The 25100-nt window shown below is 41.9% G+C and overlaps 1 protein-coding gene across 1 annotated transcript in view; it reads left to right on the forward strand.

Annotated features, from left to right (window-relative positions):
* TBK1 (TANK binding kinase 1) overlaps nt 1-24670 on the forward strand; it is a 130824-nt gene extending 106154 nt beyond the window's left edge. Inside the window, exons 13-21 of the mRNA XM_077469711.1 lie at nt 6802-6868; nt 15997-16118; nt 16574-16650; nt 17363-17402; nt 18177-18282; nt 18366-18458; nt 18570-18676; nt 22502-22573; nt 24306-24670. Of these exons, the coding sequence (XP_077325837.1) occupies nt 6802-6868; nt 15997-16118; nt 16574-16650; nt 17363-17402; nt 18177-18282; nt 18366-18458; nt 18570-18676; nt 22502-22573; nt 24306-24357 (736 nt within the window). The 3' untranslated portion in view covers nt 24358-24670. The remainder of the gene's footprint in view (nt 1-6801; nt 6869-15996; nt 16119-16573; nt 16651-17362; nt 17403-18176; nt 18283-18365; nt 18459-18569; nt 18677-22501; nt 22574-24305) is intronic.
* The last annotated feature ends 430 nt before the right edge of the window (nt 24671-25100 follow it).

Consider the following 25100-nt stretch of genomic DNA (forward strand, 5'->3'; position numbering starts at 1 on the left):
TTTATTGGTGTGAATCCAGAGCTTGGCATCCTAGGAAGTATATCATTGGTAGAATTCTTGCCTTTCTGAAGATGGGGCTAGAAATGAAACTGGCCTTGAGTACTATCAAGGGTCAGGTCTCGGCCTTATCGGTATTGTTTCAGCGTCCGCTTGCTTCGCATGGCTTAATCCATTGGTTAGAGCACCCCTGAACCCTTGGGACTTGAATTTAGTTCTGTCAGCATTACAGAATCAGCCTTTTGAGCCGATGCCACATATTCCTTTGGTCCTTTTGACCAGGAAGCTTGTTTTTCTGGTAACCACTACTTCTGCAAGAAGGGTATCTAGAGTTGGCGGCTCTTTCTTGTAAAAATGTAATCGTTCACAAGGATAGAGTAGTATTGTGTCCTCATCCTAGCTTTCTGTCAAAGGTGGTTTCAGGTTTTTCACCTAAACCAGGATATTGTTTTACCTTCATTTTTCCAGAACTCTGTTCTACAGAAGAAAAGTCACTGCAGTCAACATCTATTTGAAGGAGACTGCTCAGATTTTGTTCATGCTGCCTGAAGGTCCTAGGAAAGGACAGGCAGCATCGAAATCCACTATTGCAAGTTTATGGCTTGAAGAGGAAGGTTCCGCCTTTTCAGGTCAAAGCGCACTCCACCAGGGCTGTTTGTGCTGCGTGGGCAGTGCTTCGCCAAGCCTCCATGGCTCAAATCTGCAAGGCCGCAACCTGGTCTTCAGTCCATACATTTACCAGATTCTATCAGGTGGATGTGAGAAGGCATGAGGATATCTCCTTTTGGGCGCAGTGTGCTGCAGACAGCAGTATAGGTCCCTCAGGTCTGTTGCACCCTACTTTTGTTTGTGTCCCCTCCCCTCAGGCGGCATTCCTCTGGGACATCCCATACAGTTAATAATGTGTCTCTGTGTCCCGTGATATACGATAAAGAAAATAGGATTTTATAACTGCTTACCTGTAAAATCCTTTTCTTGAAGTACATCACGGGACACAGAAGTCCCTCCCCTCTTTCTGGTTACTCGTGTATTGCTTTGATACAAAACTGAGGTACTCCTGGTAAGGTAAGGGGTTATATGGGGAATTGAACTTCCTGTTTAGGGTGTGCCAGTGTCCATCACCTGAAGGTGCCATATAACCCCTACAGTTATTAATGTGGCGCTGTGTCCCGTGATGTACTCCAAGAAAAGGATTTTATAGGTAAGCTGTTATAATAATCCTATTTTCTGTGACTTTGTTCAAACATTAATGTCAAGTTCCAATTAGCTCTGTTCTATAAAGTGGGGAAACTGCATGCAGGGGATTGTTTCTGAGATGTCTAATCTGTAAAATAGGAGAGAGATTGATATTCATATATAGTCATATGTGTTCATGTTACAAAGTTAGGTTGAATAAAGACACCAGTCCATCCAGTTCAACCTGAGTGAGTGTCTACAAGTGTCCTTATCCCTCGCACACTCACACCGGTCCCTACCCTCAAGGAGCTCACAATCCAAGTTCCCCCTTCATATGCTAGGGTCAATTTTGGACAGAAGCCAATTAACCTACCAGCATGTCTTTGGAGTGTAGGAGGAAACCGGAGTACCCAGAGGAAACCCATACAGGCACAGGGAGAACATGCAAACTCCAGGCAGGTAGTGTCGTGGTTGGGATTTGAACGAGCGACCCTTTTTTACTGCTAAGTGAGAGTGCTAACCACCACTGTGCCACTGTTTTCTTGTTAAAATATAGCTAGCCGCTTGATGATAGGTACCTTTTACCACTAGGGTAGCAAGTGCTTTATTACCTTTTAGAAAAGTAATTTTGCCTGTTGTATGACATTCTGAATCTTAAAGCTGCAGCATGACCTTATTCTGCATGCACATTAATGAATTTTCAGACATTTTATGGTAAAAAGGGACAAGTTCAGAGACCATATAATTCCATATACCGTATATACTCGAGTATAGGTCGAATCGAATATAATTTACCACAAAAAAACTGGGAAAACGTATTGACTCGTGTATAAGCCGAAGATGAGACATGCAGCAGCTACTGTAAGTGGAAAAGAGGGTCAACAATGCCCATCTGCAGCTGCATACCTCCCTGTGTACCTCCCTGTGTCCATTGCAGCCTACCTGTGTCCTGTGCATGCCTCCATGTGCCAATCTGCAGCATCTGTGCCCATCTGCAGCTCCGTGTGCCATTTTGCACCGATCAGCATGTCATAAAAACATACGGCGGCCATTCCAGGATTCAAAAGCTGCACCTCTCCTCCTCGTCTGTGATAGGCGGAACACTCAATTTCCCAGAAGTCAGTGTTCCGCCTATCACGGACATCCGCTCATCCTCCTACTACGGACGAGGATGAGAGGATGTCCGTGATAGGCGGAACACTGACTGCTGGGAAATTGAGTGTTCCGCCTATCACAGACAGGGAGGCGCGGCTTTTGAACAGTGGAATGGCCGCCATCTGTCTGCACGACACGCTGATCAGGTAGGCAGACGGTGGTGACTCGAGTATAAGCCGAGGGGGGCACTTTCAGCCTAAAAAAAGGGGTTAAAAAATCTCGGCTTATACTGGAGTATATATGGTAATTCATATGTCCATTGAGTATCCCATACTTGGCAAGCAATATACCTGATACCTAATATCACACTTAAAATGGTGTTAAACCCAAAACCAAACATTTATTATATTGGCGTTCACCAATTCTTAGATGTGATGGTTTTCTTTTTTTTTTTTTTTTCTTTCTTCTATTTACATCTAGTGAGCCTGTCAAAAAGTTTTATTTTTCAAAGAACAAGTTCTCTTGCAGTATGTATCAGTTACGGGGTTGCAAAAAAAACATTTAACGCTAGCAGGGGTGTTTACAATGATCAGCTTTTTATTTATGTTGAAACCTTTATCCCAAAAGGAGAAAAAACTTCTGTAATAGCTTATAAAGTGTGTCCTGGAGTTTGGCTTAAATGTGTTACTGTATTTAAATCTGATAGTACATCTAACACGCCCCTCCCCTAAGATTGACAGTGCTGCTGTCCAAAGGCACCCCTTATGCTCCTTCATCCAGAGTGGGTACACCATAATACAGGAGGTATGTTGCTGGCCAGATCACCAGGTGAAAACAAAGGGGAAAAAGCTTAAGAAAATGAATGCAGCAACCACATCTAATGATTGGCAAGCTGCAATATATTACATTTTTGGTTTTGGGTTTAATATTTTAAAATACAATGGAAAAAGAAAGAGTTGCAATGCCTTTGTTGTCAATGTGTGTGTAAAAAAAACAAAAAGAAAAAATCCTCTAGTGCAGGAGTGTGTTTGTGTGTGTATATATATATATATATATGTGTGTGTGTATGTATGTATGTATGTGTATGTATATGTATATGTATATGTATATGTATATGTATATGTATATATATATATATATATATATATATATATATATATATATATATATATATATATATATATATATATATATATATATATATATATATATATATATATATATGCTAAAGGCAAACTTTTGTGTGTGTTTTTTTTTTTTCAGTTTTGGCTAGAGTTGAGGTGGATTAGAACACCTGTCAGATTCCCCCTCTCTATTTTTCCTGTTTTCCATGATCATTGAAAGTAAAAGAAAATCTTAAATATTGGGTTTTTCCCAGAATAGAGGGAAGATCATCCAATGGGGACAGTAGTTATGGTGACCTGGGGGTCCCAATGAAATTCCCCTAATTTGCTGGGATTTCCTCTCACTTTGTTTGGCTATGGGACAGGAAGTGAAGGGAAATCTCCCCAAAGGCAGACAGAAAAAAATATCTGACTCATTATAATCCTCCCTTGCGCTATCCAAAATGGGGGGGGGGGGGAGTTTTGCCTATAGTTCTACTTTTAAGGTTTCTGTGGCTTATGGTCATGTGCATATTGTTCTTCATCTTATGAAATAAAGGCATGGTGAAAACAAAAGTGTTGATGAAACGTTTGGTACAGTTCTTCTTTCCAGCTGTATAGTGGGACAGTTTATTTGATAGGATGAAGTCAGTGATTTGGAAGAGCACCTCTGTTTTTTTTAAAGTGGTTCTAAAGCCTAAACATGTTTTACCTTCCTGCATTCCTTGCATTAATGTAAAAAATGTTCAGGCATTGATTTTGGCTCTTACTACGGCAGGTTGGCTCCCCTGTGCGAAACCACGTAACTGTACGTGATCTCACGAGGTCCGGATAGCAGGTGGCTGCACAGCGGGGGTGCCAATGCTCGTGGTCGACAGTCATGAGCGATCGTGAGCTGGAGAGACAGAACAGGGACGAGTGTGTGTAAACACGCACTTCCCTGTTCTGTTCTGACAGGAGTGCCAGATCGTGTGTTCCTATTAGCTAGGAACCATGATCTGTCACTTCCTGTTGTTAGTCCCTCCCCCTTCAGTTAGATTCACCTCCCAGGGAACACAGTTAGCGCCTTCAGTGCCATTTTTACCGCAATCAATGCATTTTTAATCGCACTGATCGCTGTATTAATACCAATGGTTCCAAAAATGTGTCAAAATTGTCCGATGTGTCCGCCATAATGTCGCAGTCATGATAAAAATCGCAGATCACCGCCATTACTAGTAAAAAAAAAATAATAATAAAAATGCTATAAATCTATCCCTTATTTTGTAGACGCTATAACTTGTGCAAACCAATCAATATACTCTTATTGTGATATATTTTTGGTTAAAAAAAAAAAAAAAAAATGTAGAAGCATACATGTCGGTTTAAACTGAGGAATATATATATATAGATAGATAGATAGATAGATAGCTATATACACAGTGCCTTGCGAAAATATTCGGCCCCCTTGAACTTTTCAACCTTTTGCCACATTTCAGGCTTCAAACATAAAGATATAACTTTTTTATTTTTTGTGAAGAATCACCAACTAGTGGGACACAATTGTGAAGTGGAACGAAATCTATTGGATTTTTGAAACTTTTTTAACTAATAAAAAAATGAAAAGTGGGGCGTGCAAAATTATTCGGCCCCCTTGCGTTAATACTTCGTAGAGCCACCTTTTGCTGCGATTACAGCTGCAAGTCGCTTGGGGTATGTCTCTATTAGTTTTGCATATCGAGAGACTGAAATTCTTGTCCATTCTTCCTTGCAAAACAGCTCGAGCTCAGTGTGGTTGGATGGAGAGCGTTTGTGAACAGCAGTTTTCAGCTCTTTCCACAGATTCTCGATTGGATTCAGGTCTGGACTTTGACTTGGCCATTCTAACACCTGGATACGTATTTGTGAACCATTCCTTTGTAGATTTTGCTGTATGTTTGGGATCATTGTCTTGTTGGAAGATAAATCTCCGTCCCAGTTTCAGGTCTTTTGCAGACTCCAACAGGTTTTCATCCAGAATGGTCCTGTATTTGGCTGCATCCATCTTCCCCTCAATTTTAACCATCTTCCCTGTCCCTGCTGAAGAAAAGCAGGCCCAAACCATGATGCTGCCACCACCATGTTTGACAGTGGGGATGGTGTGTTGAGGGTGATGAGCTGTGTTGCTTTTACGCCAAACATATCGTTTTGCATTGTGGGCAAAAAGTTCGATTTTGGTTTCATCTGACCAGAACACCTTCTTCCACATGTTTGATGTGTCTCCCAGGTGGCTTGTGGCAAACTTTAGACGAGACTTTTTATGGATATCGTTGAGAAATGGCTTTCTTCTTGCCACTCTTCCATAAAGGCCAGATTTGTGCAGTGTACGACTGATTGTTGTCCTATGGACAGACTCTCCCACCTCAGCTGTAGTTCTCTGCAGTTCATCCAGAGTGATCATGGGCCTCTTGGCTGCATCTCTGATCAGTCTTCTCCTTGTCTGAGCTGAAAGTTTAGAGGGACGGCCAGGTCTTGGTAGATTTGCAGTGGTCTGATACTCCTTCCATTTCAAAATGATCGCTTGCACAGTGCTCCTTGGGATGTTTAAAGCTTGGGAAATCTTTTTCTATCCAAATCCGGCTTTAAACTTCTCCACAACAGTATTACGGACCTGCCTGGTGTGTTCCTTGGTCTTCATGATGCTCTCTGTGCTTTCAACAGAACCCTGAGACTATCACAGAGCAGGTGCATTTATACAGAGACTTGATTACACACAGGTGGATTCTATTTATCACCATCAGTCATTTAGGACAACATTGGATCATTCAGAGATCCTCGCTGAACTTCTGGAGTGAGTTTGCTGCACTGAAAGTAAAGGGGCCGAATAATTTTGCACGCACCACTTTTCAGTTTTGTATTTGCTAAAAAAGTTTAAAATAGCCAATAGATTTAGTTCCACTTCACAATTGTGTCCCACTTGTTATTGATTCTTCACAGAAAATTAAAATGTTATATCTTTGTTTGAAGCCTGAAATGTGGCAAAAGGTTGAAAAGTTCAAGGGGGCCGAATACTTTCGCAAGGCACTGTGTGTGTATATCTATCTATCTATCTATCTATCTATATCTTGGGGATATTTATTCTAGCAAATTTTCAAATTTGTCGCCTTTTTTGTTTATAGTGCAAAAAATTAAAACCGCAGAAGCGATAAAATACCACCAAAAGAAAGCTCTATTTGTGGGGAAAAAAAGGACATCGATTTTGTTTGGGTACAACGTCGCATGACCACGCAATTGTCGGTTAAAGTGGCGCAGTGCTGAATTGCAAAAAGTGCTCTGGTCAGGAAAGGGGGTAAATTCTTCTGGGGCTGAAGTGGTTAAGCATTTTCCTCATAACTCTTTTGAAGGCTATAGTGTGAGTACATGGTTTAATCCTGTTTCTAGATTGACGATTTTCTTTTATGTGTAACGACAGATATGAACATGTGATGCAGATAAGTGTGGAACCAGAAATATATGACATACATTCCAAGCTGCTGCTGGTGAGTGTTCAGTCATTGCTTTTGTGTTTGCCTGATTAGGTTCAAATGTAGACATTACCCTGACAAATTTATTGAATAGAAGTACAAAAATGTGTTTGGGTAAAACTGTAATAACGGTTACAGAAATTTAGTGCTATGAAAGGAAAGAAAAAAATTCCATTTTACACTATATTGTAAGTATTTGGTCACTGTGGTTTGTGAGATTATATAAATGTTGTAGAAAATTAGAAATATTCAGCGCAATACACCACTACATGCACAGAATGGTCAAGCAGCTGATGTGGAATATTTTTGCTAGTGATAGTATGTGGAATATATATATAACTTTTTTTTTTTTTTTTTGTATTGCTTTTACATTTGATTTTTTTGGTTACTTTTCTTATTAGGAAGTATGTTTTCATATTGTACAATTGACAATATGTAAGAGGTATAATGTATGAAACGAAATAGTTAAAGGGGTTGTAAAGGTTCGTGTTTTTTCACCTTAATGCATCCTATGCATTAAGGTGAAAAAACACCTTACAGTGTCCAGCTCCCCCGTTTTACTTTCCTGAACCCTGAATTTCCATGGGCGCGATCCCACTTCGCTATCTCCACGGCTTCTGGATAGATTGATAGAAGCACAGCCATTGGCTCCCGCTGCTGTCAATCAAATCCAATGACATGGGGCGGGACCAAGTCATACACTCGGCGGCTATGGACGCTGAGGGCATGACACAGAAGCGTGCCCGCAAGGTAACCCCCTCGGGAGAGAGCTTCCCAGAGGGCGTTAACTATTGCGAGGAGGAGCTGCGAGGACCGCCAAAGGACCCCAGAACAGGTGGATCTTGGCGCCACTGTCCAAAATGAACTGCACAGTGGAGGTAAGTATGACATGATGCTTAAAAAACCGGAGTTAGACTTACCGGTAACTCTTTTTCTAGGAGTCTTCCAGGACAGCCTTTGAGATATAGGGCTCCTCCCTCCGGGACAGGAAACACGTCAAGCCAATTAAATAAAAGGTGTGGTCCTCCAGGCCCTCCTCAGTTTTACTCCAAGAATCGCCGGGAGGCTCTGAAAGACATAACACACTAACAATCACGTTAATACACATCCTCACCACTTAGTCCAATTTAAACAACTTTGGGTGGGAAGCCAGGCTGTCCTGGAAGACTCCTAGAAAAAGAGTTACCGGTAAGTCTAACTCCGGTTTTCTCATATCGTCTTCCAGGACAGCCTTTGAGATGATAAGCAAGGAGCTCACCTTGTCAGGGCGGGACCACTGCCTGGAGGACCTTACGTCCAAAAGTCTGCTCTTTATCAGACCATAAATCCAGATGGTAATGTCTTGCGAACGTTGAGTAGCTGGACCACGTTGCTGCTTTGCAGATCTCCTCCGGAGAGGCTCCAGCCCTCTCTGCCCATGATGCGGAAACCGCCCTTGTAGAGTGTGCCTTAACTAAGGGTGCCTGCTTCCCCTCTAACTCATAGGCTTTAACTATCGCCATTCGTATCCACCTGGCGATAGACGCTTTGGACGCCTTGCAGCCCTTGCGGGCGCCCGAAAAATTAACAAAAAGTGAGTCTGACTTCCTGAAGACCTTAGTGGCTTCTAAAAAAATTAATAGACTTCTCCTGACGTCTAACAAACTTAAAGATCTCGCCTCATCCTTGTCTGAGGTTGAGAAAAAAGTTGGCAAAATAATATCCTGTGTCCTATGAAAAGTGGACACCACTTTAGGAAGAAAACTAGGATCAGTCTTAAGTACTACCCTGTCCTCTAAGATTAACAGAAATGGCTCTCTGACCGAGAGCGCTTGTAGATCACTGACCCTTCTAGCTGACGTGATCGCTATCAAAAATACAGTCTTTAGTACAATCCACTTAAGTGAAGCTCCCTCTAATGGTTCAAATGGATCTTGGGTCAGAGCCCTAAGAACCAAGGCCAAATCCCAAGTAGGACAGGACTTCATTCTCACAGGCCTGGATCTAGATAGAGCCTTGAAGAAGTTCCTGACAAATGGATTCTGCTGAAGGGAGGACTGAAGGAAAACACTTAAGGCCGCCACCTGTACCTTTAGAGTGCTGATAGATAGGCCCAGTTCTACCCCTGCTTGTAGAAAATCTAGGACTGCCGGGACCCCGGGACTTGCAATCCCCTGTTCTCGCAACCAGGAATTAAACCTCTTTCCTACCTTGGCGTAAATTGCCCTAGTAACAGGTTTACGGCATTCTAACAAGGTCTTAATCACTCTTTCTGAGAAACCCTGTGACCTTAAGATTTGTTCCTCAGATACCAGGCCGCAAGCTTGAGCCTCTCTATCTGAGGGCACAGGATCGGCCCCTGGGAAAGTAAGTCCTCCCTGACTGGTAGAAACAGCGGAGGATGTACGGCCAATCTCTTTATGCTGGCAAACCAGGGTCTCCTTGGCCAAAAAGGAGCTACTAAAATGAGGTCCGTAGTTTCCGAACGGAACTTCTGCAGAACCTCCGCCACCATCCTTACGGGAGGAAAGGCGTAACATAGGCCAAACAGCCATGGATTGGCAAGGGCGTCTATCCCCCTGGCCCGATCCTGTGGGTGAACCGAAAAAAATTGTCACCTTCCTGTTGCCTTCTGTTGCAAATAGGTCTATTTCTGGCCTTCCCCAGCATGACACGATCTCCTCGAACACTTCCTTGTTGAGGGACCACTCGTCCTGACCTATCTTCTGGCGACTGAGAAAGTCGGCCAGGAAATTCTGAGTTCCCTTTAGGTGAATGGCTGATATTGAGGACAAATTCTTCTCTGCCCAGCAGAAGATTTTGTCCGCAATTACCTGTAGTGCAGGGCTTCTGGTTCCCCCTTGCTTGTTCAGGTAGGCTACTGCTGTCACATTGTCTGAGCGAACTTGCAGATCCCTGCCATGTAACCGGGACTGGAAGGTTTCTATAGCTTTCCAGACTGCCAGAAGTTCCTTCTGGTTTGAGGAACGACCTGTCTCTAGGTTCGACCAGGAACCCTGGGCTAAGGTTCCCTCTAGGTGGGCACCCCAACCCAGCGCACTGGCATCGGTCGTGACCACCACCGTAGCTTGTGGGGACCAGGGAAGACCCCTGTCTAGGTTGACCTGGGCCCGCCACCACCAAAGAGACCTCCTGACTGCCGAGGATAGGGGCATAACCTGATCCAGGCTCTCCTGCCTGCCATCCCAATAACGGAGCATGAGTCTTTGTAAAGGACGCTGATGATGTCTTGCCCAGGCCACCGCTGGAAAGCATGATGTCATCAACCCTAGGACTCTCATCACCTCCCTGATCTGTGCTTCCCGACCAGATTGAAGCTGGGCTACCGCCTGCTCTAGCTTGCCGATCTTCTCCTCCGGAAGAAATACCCTCATTTCCACTGAAGAAATCCTGTATCCTAAATACAGGACCTCCTGTGAGGGGGTCAGCTGGGATTTTTCCTGGTTTATCAGCCACCCCAGTGAGCGCAGAAACCCCAAAGCCTCCTGTATGTCCCTCTGCAGCTGTTGGGCCGACTGGGCTATGAACAGTAGATCGTCCAGATATGGGATCACTGTTATAGCCTTGAGCCTTAATGGGGCCAGTGCCTCTGCCAGAACTTTTGTAAAGACTCTTGGTGAGGCTGAAAGCCCGAAGGGGAGAGCTCGAAACTGGAGGTGTAACACACCCGTGTTCAACCTCACCGCCAACCTGAGAAATCTCTGAGATTCCGGATGAATCGGGATATGCAAATATGCATCCCTGAGATCCACTGTGGCCATGTGACAGCCCTGAAACAGGAATTTGGTTACCGAGAAGATTGACTCCATCCGGAACCGCTTGTATTTTATAAATCTGTTCAGGGGACGGAGATTCAGTATTAACCTGAACTTCCCCGAAGGTTTCTTTACCACGAATACGTGGGAGTAAACCCCCAAGCCTCGCTCCTCCTGAGGTACCTGCACCATTACTTCTTGGTCCACCAGATCCCCCAGAAGAAGAGCCAAAGCCTCTGCTTTCTCTTGGTCCCTTGGTAACCTTGTTACTTGAAAGTTTGGGAGGGGAACTGAACCAAACTCCAACCTGTAGCCGTTCCTTACGAGATCTCGAATGAACGGACTTTCGGTTGAAGCTTCCCACTGTGGGAGGAACTTCCCCAGTCTTCCTCCCACCGGGACGCAGGAGTCACTGGGTTTTAGGGGAGGGTTGAGGAGGATTGAATAAGATACCTCCTCTGCCTCTTCCCTTGTGACCCGTCCAATGCTTTTTGGGGCGAACCTCCCTTTCCTGCAGGTTTTGCTGCCTGGGGCTTCGAAAAAGGCGTTTCCCTTCAGGTCTCTTTTTCCTTTCTGGGAAAGCTTTCTTCCTATCCTGCGTGCGCTCTAACGCCTCTTGCAGGCCGGGCCCAAACAAATGGTCCCCTGAAAAGGGTAATCCACACAACTTTAGTTTTGAAGCTGTGTCTCCTGACCAGGTTTTAAGCCAAACGGCCCTTCTGGCAGCGTTCACTAGTGCTGCTGATCTAGCAGCCAGTTTGACTGATTCTGCAGAGGCATCCGCTAAAAAGCCCACAGCCTTAAACAGTAGCGGAAAGGACTTCAACAGCTGTTGCCTAGAAGTACCTGCAGAAATATGTGATTGTAACTGTGTAAGCCAACACTCCAAGTTTCTGGCCACACAGGTAGCTGCTAGGGCCGGTTTAAGCCCAATGGGAGAGGCATCCCAGGCTCTCTTGAGCAGCAGATCTCCCCTCTTATCCATAGGGTCCCTGAGTGAACCCATATCATCAAAGGCCAAATCTGTCTTCTTAGAGACCTTAGCCAAGGGAGCGTCTAATTTGGGAACCTTGTTCCAGGGATGCACCGCATCCGATTCAAAAGGGAACCTCCTTCTAAGGCTACCTGAAAAAAATTGCCTTTTTTCCGGTTGTTCCCACTCCAGCAGAATCGCCTCCACTAGCGACTTATGGACGGGGAATACCCTGTCTTTCATTACACTCGACCCTTGATACATCATGTCGTGTTTTGAAAGCTGGACCTGTTCTTCTCTGATCTCCAAGGTGTCCTATATAGCCTTGAGGAGGTCACCCACATCATCCAAAGACAGCTTGTATCTGGCTGATCTAATGGCCTCTTCCTCCCCCTCAGATTCTGAAGTAGACTCTGTCCTAGAGGAGGCTAATGACCTGGGTAACCTCTCCCTATCCACCTCCTCCTCCTGACTTGGTTCGGATAAGGAAGGCATACTCACGGCTCTGAGTAAAGAGACAGAGGGACCCTGCATCCTATCCATCATGTTTTTAAAAGATTGGAAGGTGGATGCAATCTCATCCTTTACGGATGTTAAAACATTGTGACAAGCTGCCACCGAGTCCTCTTTTACCAGGCTACTGACACAATCTGGGCAAAGCGGCTTCTCCCAACCGGTGCCTAACTTAGCCCCACACACGGCACATTTCCTTCTGGGTAAAGGTATCTGGGCTCTGTCCTGTTTAACCTAAAAACAAAGAAAAACGGGGTCCCATTAAAATACCACCCCTGACCACACCACTGTGCTTCTAGGGTCTGTTTAGGAAGTGCCCCCCTTCACCAGCAGGTTCTCCACCCCGGGAAGGTACTACGGGTCAGAGTGACCCCCCACCCCCCAGTGTAAGTCCTGGTCTGCCCTCACCAAGCTTACCTGAGAGGTACTGGAGCCTGTTGAACCGGAGTCCACCTGCACAACCGCACTCTCCATGGTTCCTGTGTATCACTCAGTCTCTCTGAGCCTTCACACTGCTCCAGGCAACCCTGTAGTCACACCGCCGCGCCCAAAGGACTGGAACGGGTCCTGGGGCGCCCCCTGATGAAGCGAATCCGGCGGAAGTGCGTCTCTCCCACTTCCGTACGCCAGAGCGCAAAAACTCCGCCCCGACGCCGTGCGTTCCTTACGAACGCACCGCTCACAGTACCCGAACGCCGGTCGGTAGAACGAACGTCTCCCGCCGCCTCCGACCGACAGGTACGAGCGGTTAGCGCTCCGAGGGGGAGATTGCCGCGTATCGGGGTCCCGTTCTCTCCGAACGTTTAAATGGCAGCGGGGACTGAAAGCTACCCTCTCCTCCCTTCGTTCGGACCGAGGGGTGCTAAGGGCCAGGTCCATCAAGGCGCTCTCCCCAGGCAAAACCCCTGAGAAGGAGCTCCCCTTACCAGTTCCAGACGTGCTCCTTCCCGTCCGGCAGGAAACACAAAAACTGAGGAGGGCCTGGAGGACCACACCTTTTATTTAATTGGCTTGACGTGTTTCCTGTCCCGGAGGGAGGAGCCCTATATCTCAAAGGCTGTCCTGGAAGACGATATGAGAAAAATATATAACTGTACCTTTAGTGTCACTTTAATGGGGAGATTAGTGAAGGGACACACCTGTGTGCTATCTTGGGTGGCTTACGTGTATTTGCCAATAAAAGCTGATCGCTATGTGGAACACTACACATACAACTTAATGGAGGACAGAGTTCCTGTTCGAAACTGTGCAGTCTTCAATATGCATGAAGATTGAAGTAAAATTCTTTTGAACAGAAACTGATATATATAATATAGTTTTTTTTTTTTTGTAGCTCACGTGAAAGTTCTTTTTGCACCATCGCAATTCATCAGAAAATCAAAACAACTCGACAAACAAGAAAAAGAGGAAACTGCCCTTACTCCAAGTAAATAGTTTAGTAGGATAAGGCCCCTTTCACACATGTGGATAGTATGTCCATATTTCATCCACCCGTTTTCAGATGAAATATGGACATACATCCCCATAGGGTAGCGGGTATCATCGAATGAACACCCGATATCATCCGTCCCCACTATGGTCTGATTCTGCAGACGGGGGAAAATCCTATTTTTCTATCCGTCTGCAGAGCAGATCGGATGAACACGGACAGATGGTCCATAGGGGAGAGCGGAGATCTGACAGGGCTCAGCGGGCATCAACGGATGTTGAGCAAGCAGATGTTCATGGGGTGGATCATCACGGGTCCGTCCCGTGTGAAAGGACCCTAATAGTATAAGACTTATGGTATCCTTCGAAATGTATCACAATTACTACTAAGATGTAATAAAAATTACCAAGAAATCTAAATCCTTTAATCCAGTGACTGTATCCTTATACCCTAACCACAAGGTATAAACCTTTAAATCCTATTAGGAAATACTGTAAATCGCCATGTTCACTGGGAGAAACCAATATAAGGGGTGATATAGCTGCTATGACAAAAATTGGCCATTAAAATTTTAATGACTAATGAAATAAATACAATATATTTACCGTAGTCTTTATATAGTCGCACTCTTTGGACTGCATATATTGTATTTATTGATGCTATGACTTCTTTTACCGCAGACACTGATGGTCTTGACTTGAGACTCCATGGCCCTAGCTTACAGTCTATAATAAATGCATATTCTTTGGCTTGATTATATTTGAATTTTTTTTATTAGCCATTGGCAATTTTTTGTCATAGCATCTATATCACTTTATATTGGTGAATATACAGTGTATATGGTGATTTATATTTTATTGGATTTGAAAGATGTTTACCTTGGGGTTAGGGTATAAGGCTACAGTCATTGGAATAAGGTTTTTTTGATACTTTAGTCATTTTTGTTTCATTGTTTGATTTTTTGTAAATGCGGTTAATGTGTATTCATTGTTTTATTCTTTACGTTTTTGGCGTTTATTGTAGGATGCCTGGAATCTCCTACTATTATCCCATTTATGTCTGTGTTCTCCTTGGGGAGAATTCCCCCTACTTGTCCTAGAGACCATTTCCAGTTTTTGGGTTTCCCTCTACTTTTCCCTCCACGTCTTGTTGTCGGCTGCATCTGGGACTGGATATAGGCATGACTGTCCCCAGTGGGAGCATGCAAAGTCGTAAAAAAACTGATTATATCTCCCTGACCCCCCCCCCCCCCCCCCCGTACCTATAACTATAACTGAACTATTCTCTAGCTGGGGTTTGATTTTAATATAGATGAATTAATGTCAAAATGTGTGCATTAGAGTATGTCTATAATATAAAATACACAGTATAACACTGTGTGTGTACAAAAGAAGATGCAGGATTATTAACCATGTGTGCCTTTTATAAAGTTCAAAGGCAAAAGAAAGTGCATTCGCTCTTGTGTGCTTGATCAGCTGAATAAAGAGAAAGTGGGTAATCAAAACTCTTTCACATTGAGTTAATGTGGAGGGGTACATTTGTGGCACAAGGACAGTTGAAGTGTTCTTGGATGGCTGCCAGCTCATGACAGGATAGAAGTAACTCTGTGGAAGGCAAAGACCGAAGGAGAGCAGCGCCATATACAGTAAGTGCAGCATTATTAAGACATTTATTCCATCAAAGACAGTCGGGAACTCACAAGATGCATGCGTGCTCCTTCATCAGTCTAGATCTAGGCTGATGAAGGAGCATGCATGCTCCAAACGTGCACTCCTCCCCACTCTCTCTCCAACCGGAAGTGACATACACCCCTGTCTATGAGCTGTCCTGAGTGTCCAGAAATGCTGGGAACCACCGGCGCCCCTGGACCCATCAGCTGCCACTTCACCAGTGAGAAGATCGTCTTTCCCAAGGGCGGTTGAACCACATTATTAATCCCACATGCGCTGACATCTCGTACATCTTGTGAGTTACCAATTGTCTTTTATGGAATAAAATGTCTTACTAATGCTGCACTTGGATGGCGCTGCTCTCCTGTCTCTGACTTCATAAAGTTGAAACCCATTGTACAAACTTCATAGATTTCAAATCCATTGTGAAACAGTCCTGTTGTGTAACACATAGCGCTGCCCTCCTAATCCTTCTGTCTTCCCAAATTAAAAAATGATGCTGATAATACTATTTCTCGTGCCAAGGGTTCTAATTTCTCAGTACCCCAAATATTTTAAGAATGCTAGAGAGAAGTAGTTTGTGGCCTTCACATTTACTGATATCTTGGCTTTCACTAGGAAATGACAGCTAAAATGACGTATGAACCATTTCCCTTTTTAAACAGATTCCTATGTGCATGACCATTTTATATATGTTTTATTTTCTCAAATGAATACATAATACATTTGTGTTCCTGTATGTACAAGGTTTATTTTATGATTAGATTTATGCATATACTGAATATGCTAGTATTGTATTTCAGCTTTCTGGTTCACATCAAAACTTAGAAACCTCCCTGCGAGATATGAAGAATGAATGGTCTCCCGGAGGTATCCTTACAGACTCTTGGCTCAGTGTTGAAGGCACACATCCGAGTGACAGAAAGTAAATATGCCAATTATGAATGTTTGCTGTTTTGAAATATAGAAGATTCAGAAATGCTGATCACCCCAGGTCAACACAGCAGGAGATAGCTTCTTCCTCTTTGGACACAAAACACATGATAAACCGCCTTAAAAAGCACAAGCACTTCTATCCTCTAGACTGTCTGTAGTGGAGAGGAAGTAGAACGCTTCGGGTTTTTTTTTTTTTTTTTTTTTTTTGCGGTCTGTGCCCCATCAGGTAGATTCCCCCTCTCTATTTGTCCTGTTTACCCCCCAGTGGGACACAGATGGCAAAAAAAAAAAAATCTGTTAGAGGTTATTGCCCTCCCTGACTCTTTCCAAAATGTAAAAAAAATAAAAAATGTTTTGCCTTTAGTTCTGCGATAATGGAAGATTTCTAGAGACCGTTGCCAGGAATGCTGACTTTTTAATTTTTTTTTATTTATGTCCCTGTAGTGTGGAAAAACTGCAAGTGCTGCTCAGTTCGATAACAGAAATCTGCAATCAGTTCAAGAAGGACAAAACACAGCGTAGTAAGTACTGCCTTGCTTACTGGTTTCTCCTGTTTAAAAAAAAAAACAACTGTATATGTTTTTTATGTTAAACTAAAAAAAATAACTGCTTTACAGATAATGTAGTAGACTTGTCACTCTTAGAAAGTAAAATTTAAATATCTTGACTACATTTACATTAAACCTAATTAAACTATAATTCTTTTTTTAGCTATTAGTTTCTACGTATTTAGATTGCAGAGTAAACTGCTGTTGGATAATTACTTTATTCTGGATTTTTAGAAGACTTTGAGGTTCCATGTATAGCCTGGGTCTGTGATCTAAAGCCTGGTACACACAATGAGATTGTTGGATAAATTATGTTTTTTTTGTTGCTTTTTACACGCTATGCCTCATTTAAAAAATGGAGAGGTTACTAAAGTTATGAAAATTCTCGTACGAAAGAGTAAAAAGCTGAATTTTTTTTTTTTTTTTTTTTTGTATGAGATCTTTTTTGTATGATACATTTTACCTGTAGGCTTTTAGGTAGATAACTTGGTTGATTCGTCCTCTTGCCTACAGAGAAATAAGAATTGCCAGAGAGAAATAATAATATACAGGTAAAAGCTAGAAAATGGCTAGTTCTAATATCAAACCTCTGCTAATAATCTATGATGAGGTTAAATTCAGCAATCTATATAACGTATGTGTTACTAGACATTTAAAAAATATTAAATGTGTTCTCCCTTTACAGGACTTATGTACAATGAAGAACAAATACACAAATTTGACAAGTAAGCATATGTATTGAACTATGAAAACTGGATACAGCCTCATGTATATTAAAGTGGTTGTAAAGACAGAAGGTTTTTTTTTATTTTTTATTTTTTTTTACCTTACTGCATTTTCTGCAGTAAGGTAAAAAATGCCCTCTGCATGCAGTTTCCCCCACAGCCCCCCTAAATATATGCCTGAGCCCCTTCTCAATCCAGTGATGTGCACAAGAACCATAGCGCTCCAGCTCCTCATTGGCTCAGATGCAGGAGCCACTGCTGTCAATAAGTTAGTGAGCAGGGGCAAGGCTTAGGAGCGAGCACGCACAAGTTGCTATGGGGGCACTCTGTGGGGAGGAGGATCGGGACTGCTCTGTGCAAAACCATTGTACAGAGCAGGTAAGTATAACATGTCTGTTATTTTAAAACCACCAAAAAAACAAAGATTTTAATATTACTTTATGCATTTCGGTATGCTATGTATATAGTGTAAATAAAAAGGCTATATGCACGTTTGGCCTAGTGTATCAAGTTTTTTTTTTTTTTTTTTTTCTTTTACGCCCTCTAAGGTTGATATGTGATAACTAGGAATGTGGCCCAAAAAGTTTCATTTCTCCTTCACTGGGACAATAAAAATAAATAAGGTCCAGTGTGATGGTTAATTTTTTTTCCCCCTGAATCTTCATTCCAGATGGCTTTGAATAGGCAGTGTTGGACATTCGGTTCAAGACTTTTTATCTATATTTATTGTTTGGGCATTAAATATTTGTAATGATGTTTCATTTTTTTTTGGAGGCAGAAGCTGGCCCTTCATGCAACAAAAGCCTATACGCTGTACAAGGAAGAATGTATTGGCAAGTATGAGACCTTCCGCCTGAAAGTTCAGGAATGGATGAGGCAAGTTTAGCTGGTTTCATTGTTGCCTTCTCAGGGGAGGAAATCGATGATTTCTAACAATCTACTTTACCTCTTTTCTCTAGAAAGATGATTCATCTAAGAAAGCAGTTATTCACACTTCGAAACCAGTGTTTTGACATTGCAGAAGAGGTGTCCAAATGTCAACATTATATCAATGAGGTATTTTACCCCCTTTGGCCTTTGCTAGATCACCTGAACAAGTTTGGCTTATTTTTCTCTCCAGTGCTATCCGTTATACATTGTTCACTCATGCTAATATTGTAATTACAGTACCAAGACAGTATGCCTCAGAAGATGTTTGGTAATCCTGGGGGAATAAAGCCACCGGTGAATCCAATTTACGCAAGCCCTAACACTCTAGTAGAAATGACTCTTGGGTAAGTGCTGTTTTTTTGTTTTGTTTTTTTATAATACTACAATATCTAGTGTCCTGCGTTATGGAATGTTTAATTATGTATTCTTTATGCATAAACATGTATACCTGACTTTACTCTTTGATCAATAGATTATTGTGGTCCCTGGTTAAACAGTTCTCTTTAAATAAATACGTACCTGGTGGCTGTTATTTGTTTAGCATCTTTTCTTACTAATTTGACTTACTGAGCCAATGCCAGCCACCATTTCCCCTGACTAAGACATTCACTTGGTAATCTTGATCAATATGAAATATTTGAAATAAGGATGTGCTGACAAATTGTAAGTAGTGCCCTTTTTAAAATATGGCACATCCCATAATGAACTTCAGAATGTGGAGCTCTGGCATACTTAAAGGACCACTAGTCTATGTAAAAATATTAACTATTTAAAATTGACCTTGCACCACATAAAATGGAATGGACTTCACTTATCCCTCACTTCAAATGTAAGAAGGGCCTCATATCTCACAGCCCGCAAGTTCACTATATTGACCACTTATGTATTTGTACATCTTATCAGTTTGGTTGCCCTTCTCTGCACTTTCTCCAGTTCCCTGATATCCTTTTTGAGAACTGGTGCCCAAAACTGAACTGCATATTCCAGATGAGGTCTTACTAATGATTTGTATAGGGGCAAAATGATATCTCTCCCGCTGCTGTCCATACCTCTCGTAATACATGAAAGGACTTTGCTCACTTTGGAAACCACACCTTGGAATTGCATGCTATTATTGAGCTTATGATCTACCAAAATCCTCAGATCCTTCTCCACCATTTATTCCCCCCAGTTGTACTCCCCCTAGTATGTATGATGCATGCATATCATTAGCCCCTCAAGTACAAAACTTTACATTTATCAACATTAAGCCTCATTTGCCACTTAATTGCCCAATTAGACAGTGCAGTGAGGTAGGCTTGTAAATTGGAGACATCCTGTAAGGACTTTAATCCACTGCATAGCTCAGTGCAAAGACAAATGGTACTTTTAATCCCAGACCCTGTATCATTTATAAAGATATTAAAAAGTAAGAGTCTCAAATATTAAAAACTAAGGGTTCCAACACTGATAACCTTAGACCATTCAGACTAAGAATCATTAACCACTACTCTCTGAATTTTGTGGAAAGCCTTCCCAGAAGAGTTGAAGCTGTTATGGTTGCGCAAAGGGGTGGGCCAACTCAATATTGAACCCCATTGATTGAGACTGGAATGCCATTAAAGTTCATGTGCATGTAAAGGCAAGCCTCCCAATACTTTTGGTAATCTAATGTAGATTTTGTACACATGGAGTAACTCTTGACCCAGGAAACATATGCATGACCAGTACACTCAAACATAGGCTTCATGGAAAGTGTTTAGATATTTCCAAGAATTTAAAGACCTCATCAGAACCTAATATGGCTCTATTGGCTTTCACATATATTGGTAATTCCTGTGAAGGTCAACCCTTATCCCCTCCCCTTGCGGTTTGCAACATAGCTGAATCTACACTGTATTCATAAAGAATTCGGACCCCCTTCACTTTTTTTAATTTTATTATGTTGCTGTCAGGTACTGCAGTTGTTTAAATTCTTAATCCATAGTGACAACATGGAACCAGAATTTTAAAAAATGTTTGCAAAAAGGAATTGTTTATCGCATTGGAAAAATTACTCAGACCCTTTGCATCAACACTTGCAATTTAGCTTGGGTGCCTCCCATTTCTCTTGACCGCTGCTGAGATGTTTCTACACCTAGATTGGAGTCCATCTGTAGTAAATTATGCACATTGATTGGACATGATTTGGAAAGGCACAGACCTCTCTAAAAGGCCTCACAGATGACAATGCATACTGTATCGGAGCAAAAGCCATGAGGTCAAAGGAACTGCCTGCAGAGCTGAGACAGGACTATTGCAGGGCACAGATCTGGGGAAGGCTGCAAAAAAAAAGTCTTCTGCACTTAAGGTTCACAAGAGCACAGTGGCCTCCATAATTCCCAAATGAAAAAAGTTTGACACAACCAGGACTCTTCTGAGAGCTGGTCCCCCAGCCAAACTGAGCAATCGGGGGAGAAGGGCCTTATTCAGAGAGGTGACCAAGAACCCGATGGTCACTCTGAGCTCCAGAGAGCCTGTGAAGATGTGGGACAAACTTACAGAAGGACAACCATCACTACAGCCCTCCACCGATCTGGGCTTTATGGCAGAGTGGCTAGATGGAAGCCTCTCTTCGGAGCAAAACACACAGAAGCCCACTTGGGAGTTAGCAAAAAAGCATTTGAAGGGCTCCGACTAACTAGGAACAAGATTCTCTGGTCTGGTGAAAGCAATATTGAACTGTTTAGCCTAAATTCTAAATGTTATGTCTGAAGAAAACCAGGCACCTGTCCAATACCATCCCAACAGTGAAGCATAGTGGTGGCAGCATCATGCTCGGGCGGGGGCGGTGTTTCAGCAGCAGGGACTGGTAGACTGACCAGGGTTTATAGAAAGCTTAATGTAGCAAAGTACAGAAATCCTCAATGAAAACCTGTTCCACTGCACTCAGGACCTCAGACTTGGCCAAAGGTTCACCTTCCAACATGACAACGGTCCTAAGCACAGAGCCAATACAACACAGGCGTAGTTTAGGGACAACTCTGTGAATATCCTAGAGTGGCCCAGTTATGATTTGAACCCTATTGAACACCTCTGGAGAGACCTAAAAAAAATGGCTGTCCACCAACGTTCCCCATCCAACCTGGCTGAGCTTAAGAGGATTTGCAAAGAAGGTCCGAAAATCCCCCAATCCAGGTGTGCAAAGCTTGCTGTGTCATACCCAAAAAGATTCAAGGCTGTAATTGCTGAGTAATGGGTCTGAGTACATGTGATATTTCATTTTTTTTTTTTTTTTTTTTTTTTTTTTTAATAAATTCAGACATTTTTTTAATTCTGTTTTAACTTTGTCATAATGGGGTACTGAGTGTAGGTTCAAAAGAAAAAACAACTGTAGTATCAGGCTGCCACATAACAAAATAAAAAAAGTGAAGAGGTTCAGGATACTTTATGAATACACTGTATGAACGAAGAGTAAATTGTAGTTGTAGTAAAAAAAAAAATTATAGTTAAGATATTTCAAGTAACAAAAAAGGTAAGTAATAAAAAGCTAAAGCTGGTCATACACTAGTAGTGTTTTGTTCAAAATTTTAGTGAGAATATTTGTTCAATTTTCTATTTTGTTATTGGCATCAAATTGATGTTCATTTTCAACTGCAGTGACAAAAAAAATTACAGAAGTACAAAATGGAAAATTTTTCTTGAAAAAACGAATTTCTAACAATATATGTTCATTCTAAAATTGTATTTCAAAAGTAAACACAATTCTTAAGTAGTTTCTAATGACATTCATAAAGTCGTCAAATGTGCTGAGAGTTTTCATATGAATGTTTGTTCAAAAATCTACTAGTGTATATCCAGCTTTACTCTACCGCTCAGGCTCCCATCTGCTTACAGTGCCAGTTCATGTGGTAAAAACATTTTTGTATTTGTATTTATTTATGTCCGTTGACCAGCTATGTAGGCTCTGCTTCCTTCTTTGAAATCATATGCTTTACTGCTCTGTCTTCTATTGCAACAATAAAGACTACAAGCCCTGTGACAACAATGTACTCCCTATATGGCTGAGATCGTATGTCAGCAGTTGTTAAACAAAAATGTTTATCACAATTACAAAAATATGCAATCATGTAAAATGTGAACGTCATTAAAATCAAAAATCTCTGTGAAATTACTTTAAGATTAATGTATCTATGCTTATTGTATTGCAGAATGCGCAAACTGAAAGAAGAAATGGAAGGAGTTGTCAAAGAATTGGCTGAAAATAATCATATTTTGGAAAGGTATGACTGGCAACAAAATGGGTTTTTAACCCTTTCATGACACAGCCTATTTTTGACATTCTGACAAGTTAAAATCCATATTTTTTGCTAGAAATTTACTTAGAACCCAACCCCCAAACGTGTGTGTGTGTGTGTGTATGTGTATATATATATATATATATATATATATATATATGTGTGTGTGTATATAATATATATATATATATATATATATATATAGTATTTATTGGAGTATAACACTCACTTTTTCACCATGAAAATCGGGTGCAAATAGCGTGTGCGTGTTATACACCAATACTTCAAATTTTAGCTGCCTTATTTAAAATTATTTTTTTTTTTTAAATGAATGTGTGTGTTATACGCCCGTGCGTGTTATACGCTGATAAATACGGTGTGTGTATATATGTATGTATATGTGTGTGTATATATGTGTGTGTGTGTGTGTGTGTGTGTATATATATGTGTGTGTGTATATATATATATATATATATATATATATATATATATATATATATATATATATATATATATGTGTAATATAATTTAGTAGAGAATTTAGAGAATAAAATGGCTATTCAACATTTTATGTCACACGGTATTTGTGCAGCGGTGTTTTAAACAACTTTTTGGGGAAAAAGACCCCTTTATTGAATTTTAAAAAAACAAAACGGTAAAGTTAGCCCAATTTTTTTTATATAATGTGAAAGATGATGTTACGCCGATGTTAATTGTGTTTTCTAAAAATAAAAGTATAATTTTTATTGCTGTCACAAGGAATGTAAACATCCCTTGTGACAGTAATGGGTGGTGACAGGTACTCTTTATGGAGGGATCGTGGGTCTAAAAGACCTCCAATCCCTCCTTTGCACTTCAAAGTGTTCAGATCGCCTAAAACGGCAATTCTGAATACTGTATTTTTTATTTTTTTTTAAACCGGCGCCATTGGCAGCCAAGTAAACCGGAAGTGTCGTTGTGACGTCGCTTCCGTGTTTACATTCAGGAGCCTGGCCAGTCTGTCCCTAGGCGCCAGAAGTGGTGCGATGCAGATCGGAACTCCCGGTTGGACGGGAGGCCCGGTAAGAGTGGCCTGAGGGGGGGGGGGGGGAAATGTCCCCTCCCGCTCCTCCGGTATAACAGCCGAGTGGCTTTTAGCTGCATCGGTTGTTATACCTGGAAAGCCGATCGCCGGCTGTAAAAAAAAAACGGTACCGGGATGATGCCTGCAGCTGCATAACCACTGAAAGCCGAGTATACACATCTGCGTACGCTCGGCAGGAAGGGAATGTCCAAATCTGACAGCACATTGACTTAGTGGCTAGTGGCAGAAAGGGAGGGGTCACCTAGGGGGAGGAGAAGTCGCCTAGGTGGCGAAAAGATGGAAGGAGGAAGTACCTGTCAAAACCAGGTACCAACTCCCGCCCCAAAACAAAATAAAATTACATGCCAAATGTGGCATGTAAGGGGGTCAGGATTGGCCTAGTATGCTTATTGGCATGTGAGATAGGGACTTTAGATTGTAAGCTCCCTGAGGGCAGCTCTTGATTTGAATTTAGTATATGTAAAACACTTTATAATGTTGGTGCTATTGCAGCTGACATGGGTAGCAACATAATTACACTAACCCTAAAGAATCTATCTTCTTGCCTTAAATTTATTCTTGTGGAAGCTAAAGCTTTTTCTGTTTTATTGCATCCATGTTAAACTATACTCTTTCTTTTTCTATTTCTTCTAGATTTGGGGCTCTGACCATGGATGGCGGCCTTCGGAATGTGGACTGCATATAATTAAATGAGGAGTTTCTCATTGTCAACTGTAGCTGTGCACATTGCCATCTTGGCATTACATTGGACCTTAACCCCTGCCTGCCCCCTTGTCTGTAATTTCTGTGCCAGAGTTATATGTATATATCTGTAATATACTGTGAATACAAAAAAAAAACTTGATTTTATTCTTTTGACTGTTAACAATTGCTGTTTAACAGATTTGTTTAGTTTTATTGTACTCATAAAGCACAGTAGATTTTAAGTGATATGTACAGAGAATTTATAAGTGGAGCACCTAAAGTAAACACTGTTATTAAATTATCTGTACAATTTATCTCTTATGGAGATTTTTTTTGTTCACATATCATTCAATCCCTGTATACATTTAAAGAGGACTGATCTGGTGGAAAAGATTAAAAGGTAATGTTCGGCTAGCTGACAAAGTTGAGCGATTTTCGGTGCAACGTTGGACTCCAACTTTAATACAACTTTGAAGTGACTTTGATGAGACTTGCCACTCTCTGGCATTGAAGCCATCTCAAAATCGGACCGAAGTAAGTAGTGTAGGAACATTTTCTGAAGTTGCAGCGACTTCAGTAGTGTCAATTGGAATGACTCCCATTGAAATACATTGAATTTCACATGTCCTGTGACTTTGGATTACCACATGAGTCGGATCCTAATGCCGCGTACACACGAGCGGACTGTATGGCGTACTTAGTCCGTCATACAATCCGACGGACAGTCCGTCATACTTTCGACTG

Source organism: Lithobates pipiens, unplaced genomic scaffold, assembly GCF_037356315.1.
Source record: "Lithobates pipiens isolate NorthernLeopardFrog02 unplaced genomic scaffold, aLitPip1_a1.2 Scaffold_8, whole genome shotgun sequence".
NCBI lineage: Eukaryota > Metazoa > Chordata > Amphibia > Anura > Ranidae > Lithobates > Lithobates pipiens.